This window comes from Oncorhynchus clarkii, chromosome 2 (genome assembly GCF_045791955.1).
Source record: "Oncorhynchus clarkii lewisi isolate Uvic-CL-2024 chromosome 2, UVic_Ocla_1.0, whole genome shotgun sequence".
Taxonomy (NCBI): domain Eukaryota; kingdom Metazoa; phylum Chordata; class Actinopteri; order Salmoniformes; family Salmonidae; genus Oncorhynchus; species Oncorhynchus clarkii.
The window spans coordinates 79,516,397-79,532,399 of NC_092148.1; the positions used below are offsets into that span (position 1 = coordinate 79,516,397).

The 16,003-nt window shown below is 42.8% G+C and overlaps 1 protein-coding gene across 1 annotated transcript in view; it reads right to left on the reverse strand.

The window, feature by feature from the left end:
- Positions 1 to 5,332: 5,332 nt before the first annotated feature.
- The window catches only part of LOC139378261 (cyclic nucleotide-gated channel beta-1-like), a 43,644-nt gene continuing 32,973 nt past the window's right edge, over positions 5,333 to 16,003 (reverse strand). Inside the window, exons 16-33 of the mRNA XM_071120561.1 lie at positions 15,720 to 15,897; positions 15,510 to 15,527; positions 14,165 to 14,263; positions 13,667 to 13,821; positions 11,706 to 11,873; positions 11,022 to 11,230; positions 10,807 to 10,857; positions 10,361 to 10,447; positions 10,016 to 10,080; positions 9,681 to 9,803; positions 9,450 to 9,591; positions 9,085 to 9,244; positions 8,886 to 8,983; positions 8,700 to 8,783; positions 8,406 to 8,524; positions 8,146 to 8,292; positions 7,883 to 8,060; positions 5,333 to 7,778 (exon numbers count right to left, since the gene is read on the reverse strand). Of these exons, the coding sequence (XP_070976662.1) occupies positions 7,554 to 7,778; positions 7,883 to 8,060; positions 8,146 to 8,292; positions 8,406 to 8,524; positions 8,700 to 8,783; positions 8,886 to 8,983; positions 9,085 to 9,244; positions 9,450 to 9,591; positions 9,681 to 9,803; positions 10,016 to 10,080; positions 10,361 to 10,447; positions 10,807 to 10,857; positions 11,022 to 11,230; positions 11,706 to 11,873; positions 13,667 to 13,821; positions 14,165 to 14,263; positions 15,510 to 15,527; positions 15,720 to 15,897 (2,306 nt within the window). The 3' untranslated portion in view covers positions 5,333 to 7,553. The remainder of the gene's footprint in view (positions 7,779 to 7,882; positions 8,061 to 8,145; positions 8,293 to 8,405; positions 8,525 to 8,699; positions 8,784 to 8,885; positions 8,984 to 9,084; positions 9,245 to 9,449; positions 9,592 to 9,680; positions 9,804 to 10,015; positions 10,081 to 10,360; positions 10,448 to 10,806; positions 10,858 to 11,021; positions 11,231 to 11,705; positions 11,874 to 13,666; positions 13,822 to 14,164; positions 14,264 to 15,509; positions 15,528 to 15,719; positions 15,898 to 16,003) is intronic.

A 16,003-nucleotide genomic window follows, 5' to 3' on the forward strand; every position in this document is an offset into this window, starting at 1 on the left:
TATTTTTCAGGGACAACGTGTTTGTGGCCTCCATCTTCTGTTAATACACAGGTGTTCAGCGAAGCAGATAGCTAACTATTTTAGCACAGGTAACTCTGTTTTCCCTAAACAAACGCTGTAACATGGAAATATGGCGGTGTGGTGAATCCTAAACCCAAACTTATAAAAAGGTGTGTATTATTTAAACATTTTCGTTTTATTATTATTTCTTGCTAATGTGAAAGATAAGGTTCATATGCTTTCAAAACCATACCGCAAGCTATACATTATAATGTTCAGCCCGAGCGTAGGGTTCTTAACAAAACTCCCCCATACAGAATATGCCTTTGTCCAACGACTCGTGTAATGGAACAGAGTCATGGTTAAGGGCTACTTTACCTGCGGAATGTTTTGGCATTCAGGTCCAAAAAGTCACTTTCTGACCACTTCTTGCATGGGGAAACATGCATGGAAAGTTAAAAACCTTTTTATCAACATATGCTACATGATAACACATATCGAGTTGTCAAGACACCCAAAGCATTGACAACAACATCATTGAAACTGACTTTTTATTTAACCAGATAGGCCAGTTGAGAACAAGTTCTCATTTACAACTGCGACCTGGCCGAGATAAAGCAAAGCAGTGCGACACAAACACAGAGTGACACATGGTATAAACAAACGTACAGTCAATAACATAATAGAAAAGTCTATATACAGTGTGTGCAAATGTAGTAAGATTAGGGATGTAAGACAATAAATAGGCCATAGTGGCAAAATAATTACAATTTAGCAATTAAACACTGGAGTGATAGATGTGTAGAAGATACATGTGCAAGTAGAGATACTGGGGTGCAAATGAGCAAAAAAATAAACAACAATATGGGGATGAGGTAGTTGGGTGGGCTATTTACAGATGGGCTGTGTACGGGTGCAATGATCGGTAAGCTGCTTTGACAGCTGCAGATGCTTAAAGTTAGTGAGGGAGATATAAGACTCCAGCTTCAATGATTTTTTGCAATTCGTTCCAGTCATTGGCAGCAGAGAACTGTAAGGAAAGGCTGCCAAAGTATGTGTTGGCTTTGGAGATGACCAGTGAAATATACCTGCTGGAGCGTGTGCTACAGGTGGGTGCTGCTATGGTGACCAGTGAGCTGAGATAAGGCAGGGCTTTACCTAGCATAGACTTATAGATGACCTGGAGCCAGTGGGTTTGGCGACGAATATGAAGCGAGGGCCAGCCAATGAGAGCATACAGGTCGCAGTGGTGGGTAGTATATGGGGCTTTGGTTACAAAACGGATGGCACTGTGACAGACTACATCTAATTTGCTGAGTAGAGTATTGGAGGCTATTTTGTAAATGACATCGTCGAAGTCAAGGATCGGTAGGATAGTCCGTTTTGCGAGGGTATGTTTGGAAACATGAGTGAAGGATGCTTTGTTGCGAAATAGGAAGCCGATTCTAGATGTAATTTTGGATTGGAGATGCTTAATGTGAGTCTGGACGGAGAGTTTACAGTCTAACCAGATACCTAGGTATTTGTAGTTGTCCACATATTCTAAGTCAGAACCATCCAGAGTAGTGACGCTAGACGATCGGTTGAAGACCATGTATTTAGTTTTACTTGTATTTTACAGCAGTTGGAGGCCACGGAAAGAGTGTTGTATGGTATTGAAGCTCGTCTGGAGGTTTGTTGTCACAGTGTCCAAAGAAGGACCGACATTAACTGAGTTCTAAAATAGCAATTTTAGCAATGAAGTAGGCTACTAGCCTATTAGTCTTACCTCGAGGTAACTCAGGCGTTTCCATGCTTATTTCACTGATCCCAAATCATATCCTTGGATTACACGATTGAGTTTAGTCCTTTTTGCTACAACATCAAGATGACCTCCGTTGATGCATTTCAAATATTGTTTACACTTCAACAATAGTCATTTCATTTAGAGCACGAAGAAGATGTCATCACCCTCTTTACTTTGCAATGTACAGATGGTCCATCAGCTGACTGCAGATCAAAACGACCCTCTGATGTCACACTAAAACCGAGGGGCGCTCTGGGTGACGTAGTTGTTCATTGCTTTATTCTTTTATTTTCTCTGCAACATTTAAAGACTCACATTAAATATTGTCTATTGTATTGACAAGATAGTCAAGTGACCGAAATACATGTCCTCCATAGAGATCCTATTAAACTACTAGAGGGGCTATGTCATAAACCCTCAAAGGTCCAGAATGGTGTGAAAATTGCACCCATAGAAATCCAAACCAGCCCAATATGGGAGGTGCATAAAGATGGCAGCCCCTGTTTGTGGGTGCCTTCAGGACAATGCCTGCATTGCAGGTGGATAGTGGGGAACTGCCATTGAGGATAAGGCGGGACAAACTTGTATACTGGGTGAGGTTGAAAGGGAGTTCAGAAGGACATCCTGCAGTCATGGCGAAGAGGGGGTAAGCAGAGGGCCTACTGGTGGACAATCGGGCAGAAGGTGGTATAATATGGACTGGGGGAGGGACAGATAGGGCCGGCTGTTTCTGAAACCAAGTGTAGATGTGGACATGATTGAGGGCAGGAGGCTGAAGAAATTTGGCTTGTCAGCGAAAACACTCACAAACTTTTAAAGATGCACAATCGAGAGCATCCTGTTGGGCTGTATCACCGCCTGGTACGGCAACTGCTCCGCCCACAACCGTAAGGCTCTCCAGAGGGTAGTGAGGTCTGCACAACGCATCACTGGGGGCAAACTACCTGCCCTCCTGGACACCCACAGCACCCGATGTCACAGGAAGGCAAAAATATCATCAAGGACAACAACCACCTGAGCCACTGCCTGTTCACCCCTCTATCATCCAGAAGGCGAGGTCAGTACAGGTGCATCAAAGCTGGGACTGGGAGACAGAAAAACAGCTTCTATCTCAAGGCCATCAGACTGTTAAACAGCCATTGAGTGGCTGCTGCCAACATACTGACTCAAATCTCTAGCCACTTTAATAATAAAAAATTGGATGTAATAAATGTATAACTAGTCACTTTAAACAATGCCACTTTATATAATGTTTACATACCCTACATTACTCATCTCATATGCATATATTGTATTCTATACCATCTACTGAATCTTGCCTAATCCATATATTTATATGTACATATTAATTCCTTTACACTTCAAATCAAATCAAATCTAATGTTATTTGTCACATACACATGGTTAGCAGATGTTAATGCGAGTGTAGCGAAATGCTTGTGCTTCTAGTTCCGACAATGCAGTAATAACCAACAAGTAATCTAGCTAACAATTCCAAAACTACTACCTTATAGACACAAGTGTAAGGGGATAAAGAATATGTACATAAAGATATATGAATGAGTGATGGTACAGAACGGCATAGGCAAGATACAGTAGATGGTATTGAGTGCAGTATATACATATGAGATGAGTATGTAAACAAAGTGGCATAGTTAAAGTGGCTAGTGATACATGTATTACATAAAGATGCAGTAGATGATAGAGTACAGTATATACATATGAGATACATAATGTAGGGTATGTAAACATTATATTAAATAGCATTGTTTAAAGTGGCTAGTGATATATTTTTACATCAATTCCCATTATTAAAGTGGCTGGAGTTGAGTCAGTGTGTTGGCAGCAGTCACTCAATGTTAGTGGTGGCTATTTAACAGTCTGATGGCCTTGAGATAAGAAGCTGTTTTTCAGTCTCTCGGTCCCAGCTTTGATGCACCTGTACTGACCTCGCCTTCTGGATGATAGCGGGTTGAACAGGCAGTAGCTCGGGTGGTTGTTGTCCTTGATGATCTTTATGGCCTTCCTGTGACATCGGGTGATGTAGGTGTCCTGGAGGGCAGGTAGTTTGCCCCCGGTGATGCGTTGTGCAGACCTCACTACCCTCTGGAGAGCCCTACGGTTGTGGGCGGAGCAGTTGCCGTACCAGGCGGTGATACAGCCCGACAGGATGCTCTCGATTGTGCATCTGTAGAAGTTTGTGAGTGCTTTTGGTGACAAGCCGAATTTCTTTAGCCTCCTGAGGTTGAAGAGGCGCTGCTGCACCTTCACGATGCTGTCTGTGTGGGTGGACCAATTCAGTTTGTCTGTGATGTGTACGCCAAGGAACTTAAAACTTACTACCCTCTCCACTACTGTTACATCGATGTGGATAGGGGGGTGTTCCCCCTGCTGTTTCCTGAAGTCCACAATCATCTCCTTAGTTTTGTTGACGTTGAGTGTAAGGTTATTTTCCTAACACCACACTCCGAGGGCCCTCACCTCCTCCTCCTTACCTCTGCTGCAGAGGATAGGTTCATTAGTTACCAGCCTCAGAAATTGCAGCCCAAATAAATGCTTCACAGAGTTCAAGTAATACACATCTCAACGTCAACTGTTCAGAGGAGACTGTTAATCAGGCCTTCATGGTCGAATTGCTGCAAAGAAACCACTACTAAAGGACACCAATAATAAGAAGACTTGCTTGGGCCTAGAAACACAAGCAATGGACATTAGACTGGTGGAAATTTGTCCTTTGGTCTGGATTCCAAATTGGAGATTTTTGGTTCCAACAGCTGTGTCTTTGTGAGATGCGGTGTGGGTGAATGGATGATCTCCGCATTTGTATTTCTCACCGTAAAGCAATGGAGGAGGAGGTGTTATGGTGTGGGGGTGCTTTGCTGGGGACACTATGATTTATTTAGAATTCAAGGCACACTTAACCAGCATGGCTACCACAGTATTCTGCAGCAATACGCTGGGACTATTTTAATTTTTTTATTTTATTTAACTAGGCAAGTCAGTTAAGAACAAATTCTTATTTTTCAATGACAGCCTAGTAACAGTGGGTTAGTGGCATCAGATGACCTAGCATCCACAATTCCCCGACCTCAACCAAATTGAGATGAGTCGGACCGCAGAGTGAAGGAAAAACAGCCAACAAGTGCCCAGCATATGTGGGAACTCCGTCAAGACTGTTGGAAAAAACATTCCAGGTGAAGCTGGCTGAGAGAATGCCAAGTATGCAAAGCTGTCAAGGCAAAGGGTGGCTATTTGAAGAATCTCAAATATAAAATATATTTGGTTACTATATGATTCCACGTGTCATTTCATAGGTTTGATGTCTTCACTATTATTCTACAATGTACAAAATAGTAAACAATCCAAAGTGTTAATCCCTCGAAGCCGGTGTTCTGAGGATATATTGGCACGGTTTGTCAGCCCTCGACTTTATCTCGGGCCTAACAACACCGTGCCAATATATTCTCCAAACGCCGGCTTCTCGGGCATTATCACTTAAACATAATCAACTCCTGCGCAACTATGAGGCAAAACAGTTGGCTTAAATTGTTGACAATGTAAACTATATTGTCTCCAATGTTTATTGAAAACATAAATATATTTGCACAATGAGCATTTGATAACTGTTGTTGGTTAGCTAGGTAGTGAATTTGAGCCATATTAGCATTGACATGAAATCAGCCAAAACAAGACATGGCATCAAGAACAAAATGAAACAGGTCACTCGCGATACCCCACATGGCAGTTTCTTGTCATTGTTGGTAGCTACCTGGCGATCCAGAATCACAACAACTCATGGACTTCTGCCCCATTGAAGCGTGAACATCGTTAGCTAACCCATCTATTAAAAGCAGGTGTATCACAAAAGTTTTTTTCTCAGCATCTGTTGCATGACAGCTTTTGTCACCTACACTATATACACAAAGAAGGTCATCAACAACCAACATAACAATATTCACATACAAGCTACACATTGTCTGGCAGTTTCGGTAGCTGGTTTATAGACCCTATGTATTCCATTGGTGAATTTAGAATCTATACAATTATGTTACACCTTGCATTGCTTCCTGAAAAACTACATTCAGGGGTTTAAGTATTTTCCTATTTACAAAATTTTGAAAACAGCATTTGGTTAACAGTATGATTAAAAAGTAAATCCAACAGATAAGAAAACCTCTAACATAAAAACATGTACTGCTCATGTATAAATTGTGGACATGAGTCGTCTTCTGATCTGTCAAGTTAGTATTTTTTAAAATAAACAGTCATTTTAAACATACGTGTTATTTTAAACATACCCATCAGTGTCAAAAGCTGTTGTAACTGTCATTTGTTCAGCTAAATTCAAAATGATTTTGTAAGGTATAGCTGCCGACTAAAAGTAAATCTTTGATTGTCTGGCATGGTGAACTCATGATTGACAGTTTACCAGTCTTGATTAAATTATTAGCTGCACTTCTACCTTTCTGCATACAAAACAATATGTACATTGACATATAAGCTGACCGTTATAAAAATTGTACACTCATTTCAACATTTTCAGATGAAAAATATCTACATAATTGACCCATTCACCCCAGAAACACTATCAAGGGCCATGAAAAATAAGGCAATAATAACATTCCATTGAAAAAAACTATAAATAACTGGTCATCTTTACAAAACGTAAACATTTCAAAATCTTTCCTCAGATTCCAACATTTTTATAGTATTTCCCATTCACACCCCCCGCTCACTGAATGAATACATTTTAAAAAAGGATTAAAAGGAACAAAAACGAGGGTTTAGAAGGCATTTGTTTTTCCAAAACAGACAGAACAGAAGACTTGGGAGAGGACCTCCCCCACACACACAGCTGTACCCTGGGTGACCACCTTGTCATACCCCTGATGAGATGATGTCTGTGTCAATTATTGCTGATTGGTACATTTACCTCTGGGATTGTAAACACAAACATATACTGCAATATCAAAGACATCCGTTTAGCACCCGTTTCTCCATCCCTGTGGAATGAGGTCGCCTAGGCCCTATACACTGAGTATACAAAACAACATTAAGAACACCTGCTCTTTGCATTACATAAACTGACCAGGTGAATCCAGGTGAAAGCTATGATCCCTTATTAAATCCACTTCAATCAGTGTAGATGAAGAGGAGGCAACAGGTTAAAGGATTTTTAAGCCTTGCGACAATTGAGACATGGATTGTGTATGTGTGCCTTTCAGATTGTGAATCGGCAAGACAACATATTTAAGTGCCTTTGAACGGGATATGGTAGTAGGTGCTGGGCGCACCGGTTTGTGTCAAGAACTGCAACACTGGGTTTCACACTCAACAGTTTCCCGTGTGTATCAAGAATCGTCCACCACCCAAAAGACATCCAGCCAACTTGACACAACTGTGGGAAGCATTGGAGTCAACAGTGGCCAGTATCCCTGTGGAATGCTTTCGACACCTTGTAGAGTCCATGCCATGAGAAATTGAGTCTGTTCTGAGGGTGAAAGGGGGCGGTTGAACTCAATATTAGGAAGGTGTTCCAAATTTGGTAAACTCAGTGTACTGAGTATCAAAGGGTTAGCTAAAAGAAGAGTCTATGGGTATAAAGGAACAGAAACTGAGTCTGTGACTCTTGAGACATAATTGGATGATCTTTAGGAACCATGGCTCTTCTCTCTCTGGTCTCCCTCTCTGCAGTAGAGTACAGAGGGACAAAAAAGTGCATCCCTTTCTCCACATGAAGACAGCTTTTAAAGCTTTTGGAGACAACTCATGCCTTTCTCTTTTCTTTCTTCTTCCCACTCTCTCCTGCAACTTCTCCCTCCACATGGCCCTGCTCCTTGGAGAGTGTCTCATCTCCGTGACAATGGGAGACGGGGCAGAGCAGCGTGGAGCTGTCTAAGGTTGGTGACGTGGCGTCAGCCTTGCGCTCTGGGTCCAAACTGGAGACTGGAGAGACTGGGGACAAGGGAGGCAGGGAGGAGGACATGGAGGGCTGTGGGGAAACTGGGAGGTTAACTCATTCAGAGCATACAAGTGTGTGTGTAGATAATGTGGGTGTTTAAACTTTTTTATTTTTTTATACAGCAAATTCCATACCTGTAGAGAAACGCTGGATTTGTTGATCTTCTCCTTAATCTTGGAGAGGGTCCCTTTGAGGCCTGTTTTCTGATGCGCCACATCCAGAGCAGCTTTGAATAGCTTGGGCGTGACTGTTCGAGGAGGGATCACCCGGGCCGGCTCCTTCTGAGGCTTCTTATCTTTCGTGAGCATCTTCCTGATTCCGGAAACAACAAACAATCACAAATTCTTATACATGAAAAATGGTGAACTGAATAGTAGTCTTTATTCCCCTGTCTAACCTGGCCTTCTTGCGGAGCAGCTTCTGGGACTCGGGGTAATGCACTAGAATCTCATTGAGGTCCTTCTTGTCCAGGATGAACAGGTTGGCGAAGCCATGAGCCACCACGTTTGCTGTTCTCCTGTTCCCTCCACCAACTGCTAGCAAGCTTTCAACCCAAAGAGAAGAAATCCAACTAGAAAAAGTACATTTCCTGAAGAAAATGTGTGTGCTTGCTTCAGTGAAACAAAGAGCATACGTCAGACCTGACATCATGCTCACCTGATTTCCCCAAACACTGATCCCGCCCTCAGTGTGACAAACACAGTCTTCCCATCTGGCCCGCCCACCACCTGCACCTCTCCAGCTTTGATGATGTACATTTCCCGCCCAACTTCACCCTGAAACACAGAGCGACAGTCAGACATCTCCTGCTCTTAACAGTTTACCTTACACAAAGAAGACGCAGAGTGCATACAAACTACACATTAAATACATTCAAATAGAGAAGCACGCTCGCGCACACGCGCATGCGCGCGGACACAAACAAGATAGATAGGTGGCTTTAACCTTTACCTTTTTGCAGACATAGTCCCCTGGGAGGTAAACAACAGACCTCAGTCTCTTCAGCATGTCAAAGATCATCTGTCTATCGCAACCCTGAGAGGGAGAAGTAGGGCTGAGTGAGAACTACAGAGAGATAGAGCTTGTCAAATCTTCTGTGTTCTGAGACAGCCTGAAGAGGCCCTAAGACTTACGCACCTGGAAGAGAGACACTTTACTGACAATGTCATAGTTGACATCCACAGCGATGTCCAGCCTCATCTTGTCTGGGAGCTGAACCAGAAGCTCCTGTTCATCTGTATAGAGACAGACACAAATAGAGAGTAAACACAACGCAACACAAGGCAATGCAGCACAATGCAGCAAAACAACACAGCACAAAGTAACATGTGCCTACCCAGCATGCCCTGGGACTGCCAGGTGTAGTTGTACCAGGTTTTAACCCGGTTCTGCACGTCTTTAGGGATACGGTAGGAGGCCATGTATTTGACAGTGTTGTCCATGCATGCTCTGTAGTACGTCTGTCCTGCTGTGGCTGCACCAACCACATCTCTCATCTGAAAGATACGGTCATTGGCCAATCAGGAGTTGGCACTAATCACAACAGCCAACACTATAATTAGCTTATAATAGAACAGATGTTCAGATAATGATTCAGAGCTAGATAACAAGTCTTATCAATCAACAAATCTAGATATTTCATCCTTAAACACATGATCATATTTGACATTATACACAGCTATTGGTAATGTGGTAACCAACCTGTCCAATCATGATGGAAAAGGCAAACACTCCAACAAAGTAGTTTATGAGCTGAAAGATGATTTCAAAGAGCGTTGTGGGGTCCGGCAGTCCACCAATGGTGATCAGGGTCTTCACAGCAAAGTAGTAGCAGCGGATGTAACTGAAAAACATGATTGCAGGGACAATTCAATGATAGTGTGAAGGTATGATTATGATGAATATAAGTTTATTGAAGGTGAATCCTCACACCTGTTGCCCTGTCCGTCATAGACCCACTGCGTGGAGCCCAGACCTTCATACGCAGAGCCCCAGTAGTACAGACAGGCATTACAGTGCAGGCAGTACAGCAGGTAGGTGGTGGTCCGGATCACTCTGATCAAACCAGACAGAAGGAGAGAGAGAGTGGCTTTTACATACTGAGCTGCCCCTCATGTCCCTAAGAAAGACCAGGGCCTGAGTCTCAGAATAGGAGTGCTTATCTAGGATCAGGTCCCCCTGCCCATATAATCCTATTAATTGTGACCTGAGCATGATGATGCAGATAAAATACTGTGCTAAAAATGTAACAAGTTGATTGTGCTCACCTGTAAACGTAGGCTTTGGTAAGGATGCCCTCAAGACGGTCGTTGAACTCAAAGAAAGACATTATCTGGAGAATGGAGGAAAGATGACAATTTAATTGCTGTCTGAATAACAGTCTGAATAACATGATGGTATGTTTCACAGTAGCCATCAATTGTCCAATTAACAAATCATCCTTATTAGTGAACTTATTTCATTTCAAACGTTCTAGTATAGGCTACTTATTGTAATGAACGATATCGGCAAAATGCCTGCGATAAGTGATCAGTGCCGATAACTTTTGGTTAATCTCAGCTCTATATCACAGTCAACCCAGGTAGACCACACAGGTGGCAGGTAAGCTTTACCTTTAGTAGTCGTGGGAAGCGGAGGAGTGGGTTGATCCCAGTTTTAAAATAGAACAACTCCAGTGGAACAAGACTGATGACATCCATCTGTAACCCAGAGAAACACAGTCAGAGACATTGTCTGTAAATAAACTGACATCATCACATGGCTAAAAAACATCTTTCTCAAAGCTATTCAGTAGTAAGTAGCGTGAGGCAGCTTAATGTACAAGTACACACCCTGGGCAGGATGCTAGTCTATCACAGGGCCTTACCCCAAAACTATCTCCTTAATGCTGAGTGCCAGGCAGAGACTCATCAGATCCCATATTTACAGTCTTTGGTATGACTCAGCCAGGGATTGAACTCACAACCTTCCAATCTCAGGGCATACATTCTAACTAGAAGGCCACGGAGTAGTCATTCAGTAGTGAACACTGCAAAATCATTTTGAAGTGAAACCTTACCTTGAACCGGAAGGTTTTCATGTAATTCACTCTCATGTCCTTTTTGTCAAACTGCAATGAGAACAAACAAAAAACACATACATCAATGATTTTGACACGTGTATTTCTGTGTGTGTATCTGGAAAATCCATTTGAGATGTAACCCCTCGTCTGGCAACATGGTCTCATTAGAATGCCAAAATAGGGACATTTCACAATTGTAGTCTCAATCTCACCACTATGTCTCCACTGCGGACAAACTGCAGGCGGGGCTGGAAGACCAGGATGTCCAGGATGTAGATGAGGTCACACAGATAGTCAGTGAGTAGCCACAGGTAGATGTTACTGGGGGTCTGGTAGGGGAAGGCCCAGCGCACCGGGATAAGCCACATGTTCCAGTTCCACGCCAAGGTGATGAAAAACAGCCACAGCACATAGACCAGATCTAGAGAGAGAGATGCATCATCCCCATAAAGCAAAAGAAAGAGCAGGTATGACAAAGATCAACAAATTAGGTCACTAACGTAGCCAAACTAACGTTCAGATCAAAGCAGGAGGTTGTGACTAGTTACCAGAGCCACAAAGTCATAATTATGGCTAAACCCCACCTATTTCTACAATTTCTCTTCTTAAAATCTGATTTTAAACCTAACCTTAACCACACTGCTAACCTTGTCTATTCTTAACCTTAAATTAAGACCAAAAAGCAAATGTCTGTTTTCAGGAATTTTTACAATGTAGCCAATTTTGACTGTGGGTGTGGTAACTAGTGACAACCATCAGGAGATGACAAAATTGGAGTAGAAAAAGTAATAGAGAAGGAGGAGAGATTAATACAAGAATAGGAGGAGGAAAGCAGGGGGAAGAGAGGAGGGTTAAAGGAGGAGGAGATAGTGAATGCTAGGCGGAGGGGAGCTCACTGGTGAAGGGGTCGATGCTAGCGGGGAAGCGGTAGTGCAGCAGAGCTCTGATCCAGCGAGGAGGCATCACCTTGCAGCATAATCTAGGCTTGGGTTGCTGCTCCTCTATCTCCTCCTCCTTCAGCTCCTCTGGAGGCGCAGGAGGTGGTGTTGGAACTCTCGCAGGGGCTGCAGGTGAAAGAGCAGAGGAGAGTCACGGGTCAGAGGTGAAAGGTCGGGTTGTGCTGATGCAGCTCACCTGTATGTGAGCGGACGGTCCGAGTTTTGATATGTTTGGCTGTGGGTTTGCACCTGGAAATAAAAGGTACTGTAACCCTTCACTTGAAAAAGAAAAAGGAGGGCCTCACTCTAGGAGCTCAGATGCAATAATTTTATAACCAAAATTTTGAGAGCCAAGCTGTTTTCAGTGTACAATGACAAACACTGCGGGTCACTAGTTTATATATACTGAACAAAAATATAAACGCAACATGTAAAGTGTTGGTCCCATGTTTTATGAGCTGAAATAAAATATGTTCCATATGCACAAAAAGCTTATTTCTCTCAAATTTTGGGCACAAATTTGTTTACATCCCTGTTAGTGAGCATTTCTCCTTTGCCATGATAATCCATCCACCTGACAGGTGTGGCATATTAAGAAGCTGATTAAACAGCATGATCATTACACAGGTACACCTTGTGATGGGGACAATAAAAGGCAGTTTTGTCACAACACAATGCCACAGATGTCTCAAGTTAAGGGAACGTGCAATTGGCATGCTGACTGCAGGAATGTCCACTAGAGTTGTTGCCAGATAAATTAACATTAAATTATCTACCATAAGCCGCCTCCAATGTCGTTTTAGAGAGTTTGACCGTACGTCCAACCAGTCTCACAACCGCAGATCACGCGCAGCCACGCCAGCCAAGGACCTTCACTTCCGGCTTCTTCACCTGCAGGATTGTCTGTGACCAGCCACACGGATAGCTGATGAAACTGATGATTATTTCTGTCTGTAATAAAGCCCTTTCGTGGAGAAAAACAAATTCTGATTGGCTGGGCCTGGTTCCCCAGTGGGTGGGCCTATGCCCTCCCGGGCCCACCCATGGCTGCACCCCTTCTCAGTCATGTGAAATCCATAGATTAGGGCCTAAATAATTTATTTGACTTATTTCCTTATGTGAACTGTAACTCATTCAAATTGTTGTATGTTGTGTTTATATTTTTGTTCAGTATATTTTGAAAGGAACACACACAGGTGTCTGTAATCATGGCTGGCTGTTGCTTGATTTCATTGGTTGATTTAGAAATATAAATAGAACATATAAAAAAGCATGAATGGTTAACATAAGATTATAGATATCATTTGGTTACATATGCCTACAAACATTATTTACAATGGATAGCAAAAACATAATCACAAGAATGGCTTCAGATCAAAGTCTACGCCGAGACCGAAGGGAGCAAGGGTCTTTAAATTAAAGATCCAGGCGGCCTCTCTTTTTAACAATAAATTCTCAAGGTCACCCCCTCTTCTAGGAAGGGTGACGTATTAGATGCCGAAATAGCGAAGGGACAAAATATAGAGTGGTTAGCTTCCAAAAAGTGGTCCGCAACTGGGTACGTCAAGTTCTTGCACCTAAGTGTAACCTTTCACAACAGGTGTCTTTCTTAGTTATGGAACGAATGAGGTTGCTTCGTAATTCAAGACAACTGATACAATTCAGTCCCTTGTGTATCTACTGTGTTGCATTCTAACAGTGTGCAGATTACTGCTGCCTGTCAGGTTTTTAAGAAAATTTAACTACAAGCATAGAGAGTATTAGTATTTCTTCTTTTTTTTGCTCCCTTGTTGCTAGCATTGTCAAAATCAGGCCCATTGTCTGTAAGCCATGTGTGTTTGTAACTGTATTTGTGGCATGTGTACATTGGACATTGAGCACATGACCAGACCTGAGTGTAACTGTTATGTGTTACCCACAGGCAGTTGGACTGTCATCATCAGAGTGATCTGGGTCTATGAGTTTCTCTTTGGCCCTTTCTGTCCTCTCCTTAAACATCTTGACCAGCTCCTGTAGGCGCTCATTCACCACGTAGCTGGCCTGGCTAGCGGAAGACGCAGGGCGCTCCTTTAGCCTTCAAACACAAAACATCCATAGGTAATTAACACACACACACACACACCAAACAGTTTCCCTGAAACCACACATCAATGTTATTTTGAAGTGAATATAACAACACTTGTGTTGGTGTGAATAAAAGCACAGTGAAAATGGAAAATGTCTCCCGTACACACATTTTTATTTCTGCACCTTTATTGTGCCTGAATTTCAGTCAATATGACCTTTCTCAAGACATTCACTGATAGTATGAGAAAGGCTATTCTGACCACATTGTCGATACCCAACGACTAACACATTTTGTGCAGTAGACATATGTAGCTAGCTAACAGTTGTGATGTGGAGGTATCCGTATTCACCCATCGTCTCCACTGAGGATGCTGGACTGGCTAGGCCATGCCCTCACTGCGATCTCCATCTCCTCTTCATCCTCCTCACTCTGAGAGTACAACTTCTTTCTGTGGAGGGGAGGCAGGGAATTACACTGTAGCAGTGCCTGATACACAGACAGATGGAAAAACTAAGGCTGCTATCATTTGGAACCTGCTCTGTTATTAGAGTGCTCCCTGCAGTCCTGGCCTTACCACGGAGCATTACAGTTTACACAGGAAGGGAATGGCAGTATAGGGAATACAGTATGTGGAACATGGTGAAATTATGTTGTCTGAACATTCAACACAAATCTCATGTACACTGAATGAGGCCCTGAACAATCTTGAGCATCAGCTTTTTCAAGCAGTATACATTTTTACAGAGAACCACACAGGTTAGGAAGGGGTGAAGGAGTGAGGATATAGTAAGGGTGATGTAACGATGTACTCTGAGAGTCGGGAAGCAAATTCAGGGACTGAATACATTTAATTAATAAATTAACAAAACAAGAAACACAAACAGCGCACCGACATGAAACAGCAACAATGACGACTGGGGAAGAAACCAAAGGGAGTGACATATAAAGGACAGGTAAATCAAGGAGGTGATGGAGTCCAGGTGAGTGTCATTATGCGCGTAAACGCTGGTGACAGGTGTGCGCCGTGACGAGCAGCCTGGTCACCTAGAGGCCAGAGAGGGAACACACATGACAGGTGCATTTCTGATGATGGGATGAATGTTGATGGTTGAATGGATCCTTGGTGTGACAATGATTACACATCTTACATATTGGTCCAGATATTCTTGGGTTTCTTCTCACTAGGTCAGTCCATGGTTCCATCAACAGGGGCAGGGAAGTATGTGTGTGTGTGTGTGAGAAACAGAATGAGATGGGAGAGATAGAAAATCACAATGACAACAATCACTAACAGCATTCATACAATTAGTCACAGACGGAACACACAACCAGATGACAGGTTGAAGATAGTGCAAGATACTCTTGTTGTACTTACTTATCCATTTATTGCACTTACTATTGACATAACTCGCAGCGGTATCAGACTACAGAACAGACACATAACAACAGAAAACAGCACAAGATAGAACAGCACAGCAACACAACACAATAAAACAGAGCAGAACAAAAGACTACAAACATAGATGAACATGCTACTGAGAGACAGACAGTAGATGGACAAGTAAAGGGACACTAAACACTGTCTAAAGAGGTTGGGAGTGTGGGGGGGGGGGGCTTTCAATCAACAAAATAAAATAGAAATACAGTCTATAAACTAAGATGCACTGTATTTTATAGACGTTCTCCATTCTTACTCTTTTTCAGCAACTTTACTGTTGACCAAAGCAATATAGAAGGAAAAAAGAAAACACCAATTTAGAGGATATCAGAGGTTGGGAAATAAATTGCAGTAGTAATAGTAGTATTAAGAGACAGCAGTCATGTGCTTTATTTATATATATATATATATATATTTGGACAATATCTTTATGTGGAGGCAATTTCATTTGGGAGTATGCGCTCACCTCTGACGGCTGGTTTTGGACACTCCGGGTACGGTCAGGGTCTTGAAGTTGGGGTCCTGTAGGGTAAGGATTTGGGGAATGTGGTGGCGGTGGTGCTCCCCTCCGCCCCCTCCTCCCTCTCCGCCGGAATCCACATCCTCCACACTGACAGCTGGGTGCACACTGAGCCTGGAGCTCACTGGGGAAGCAACAGGAACACATTGAGTGACTCAACTGTTCTCCAGTGGAACACAGCTAGTAATAAGGCTTATGTACTGTGGTACTCTACACATATATACTAGAGC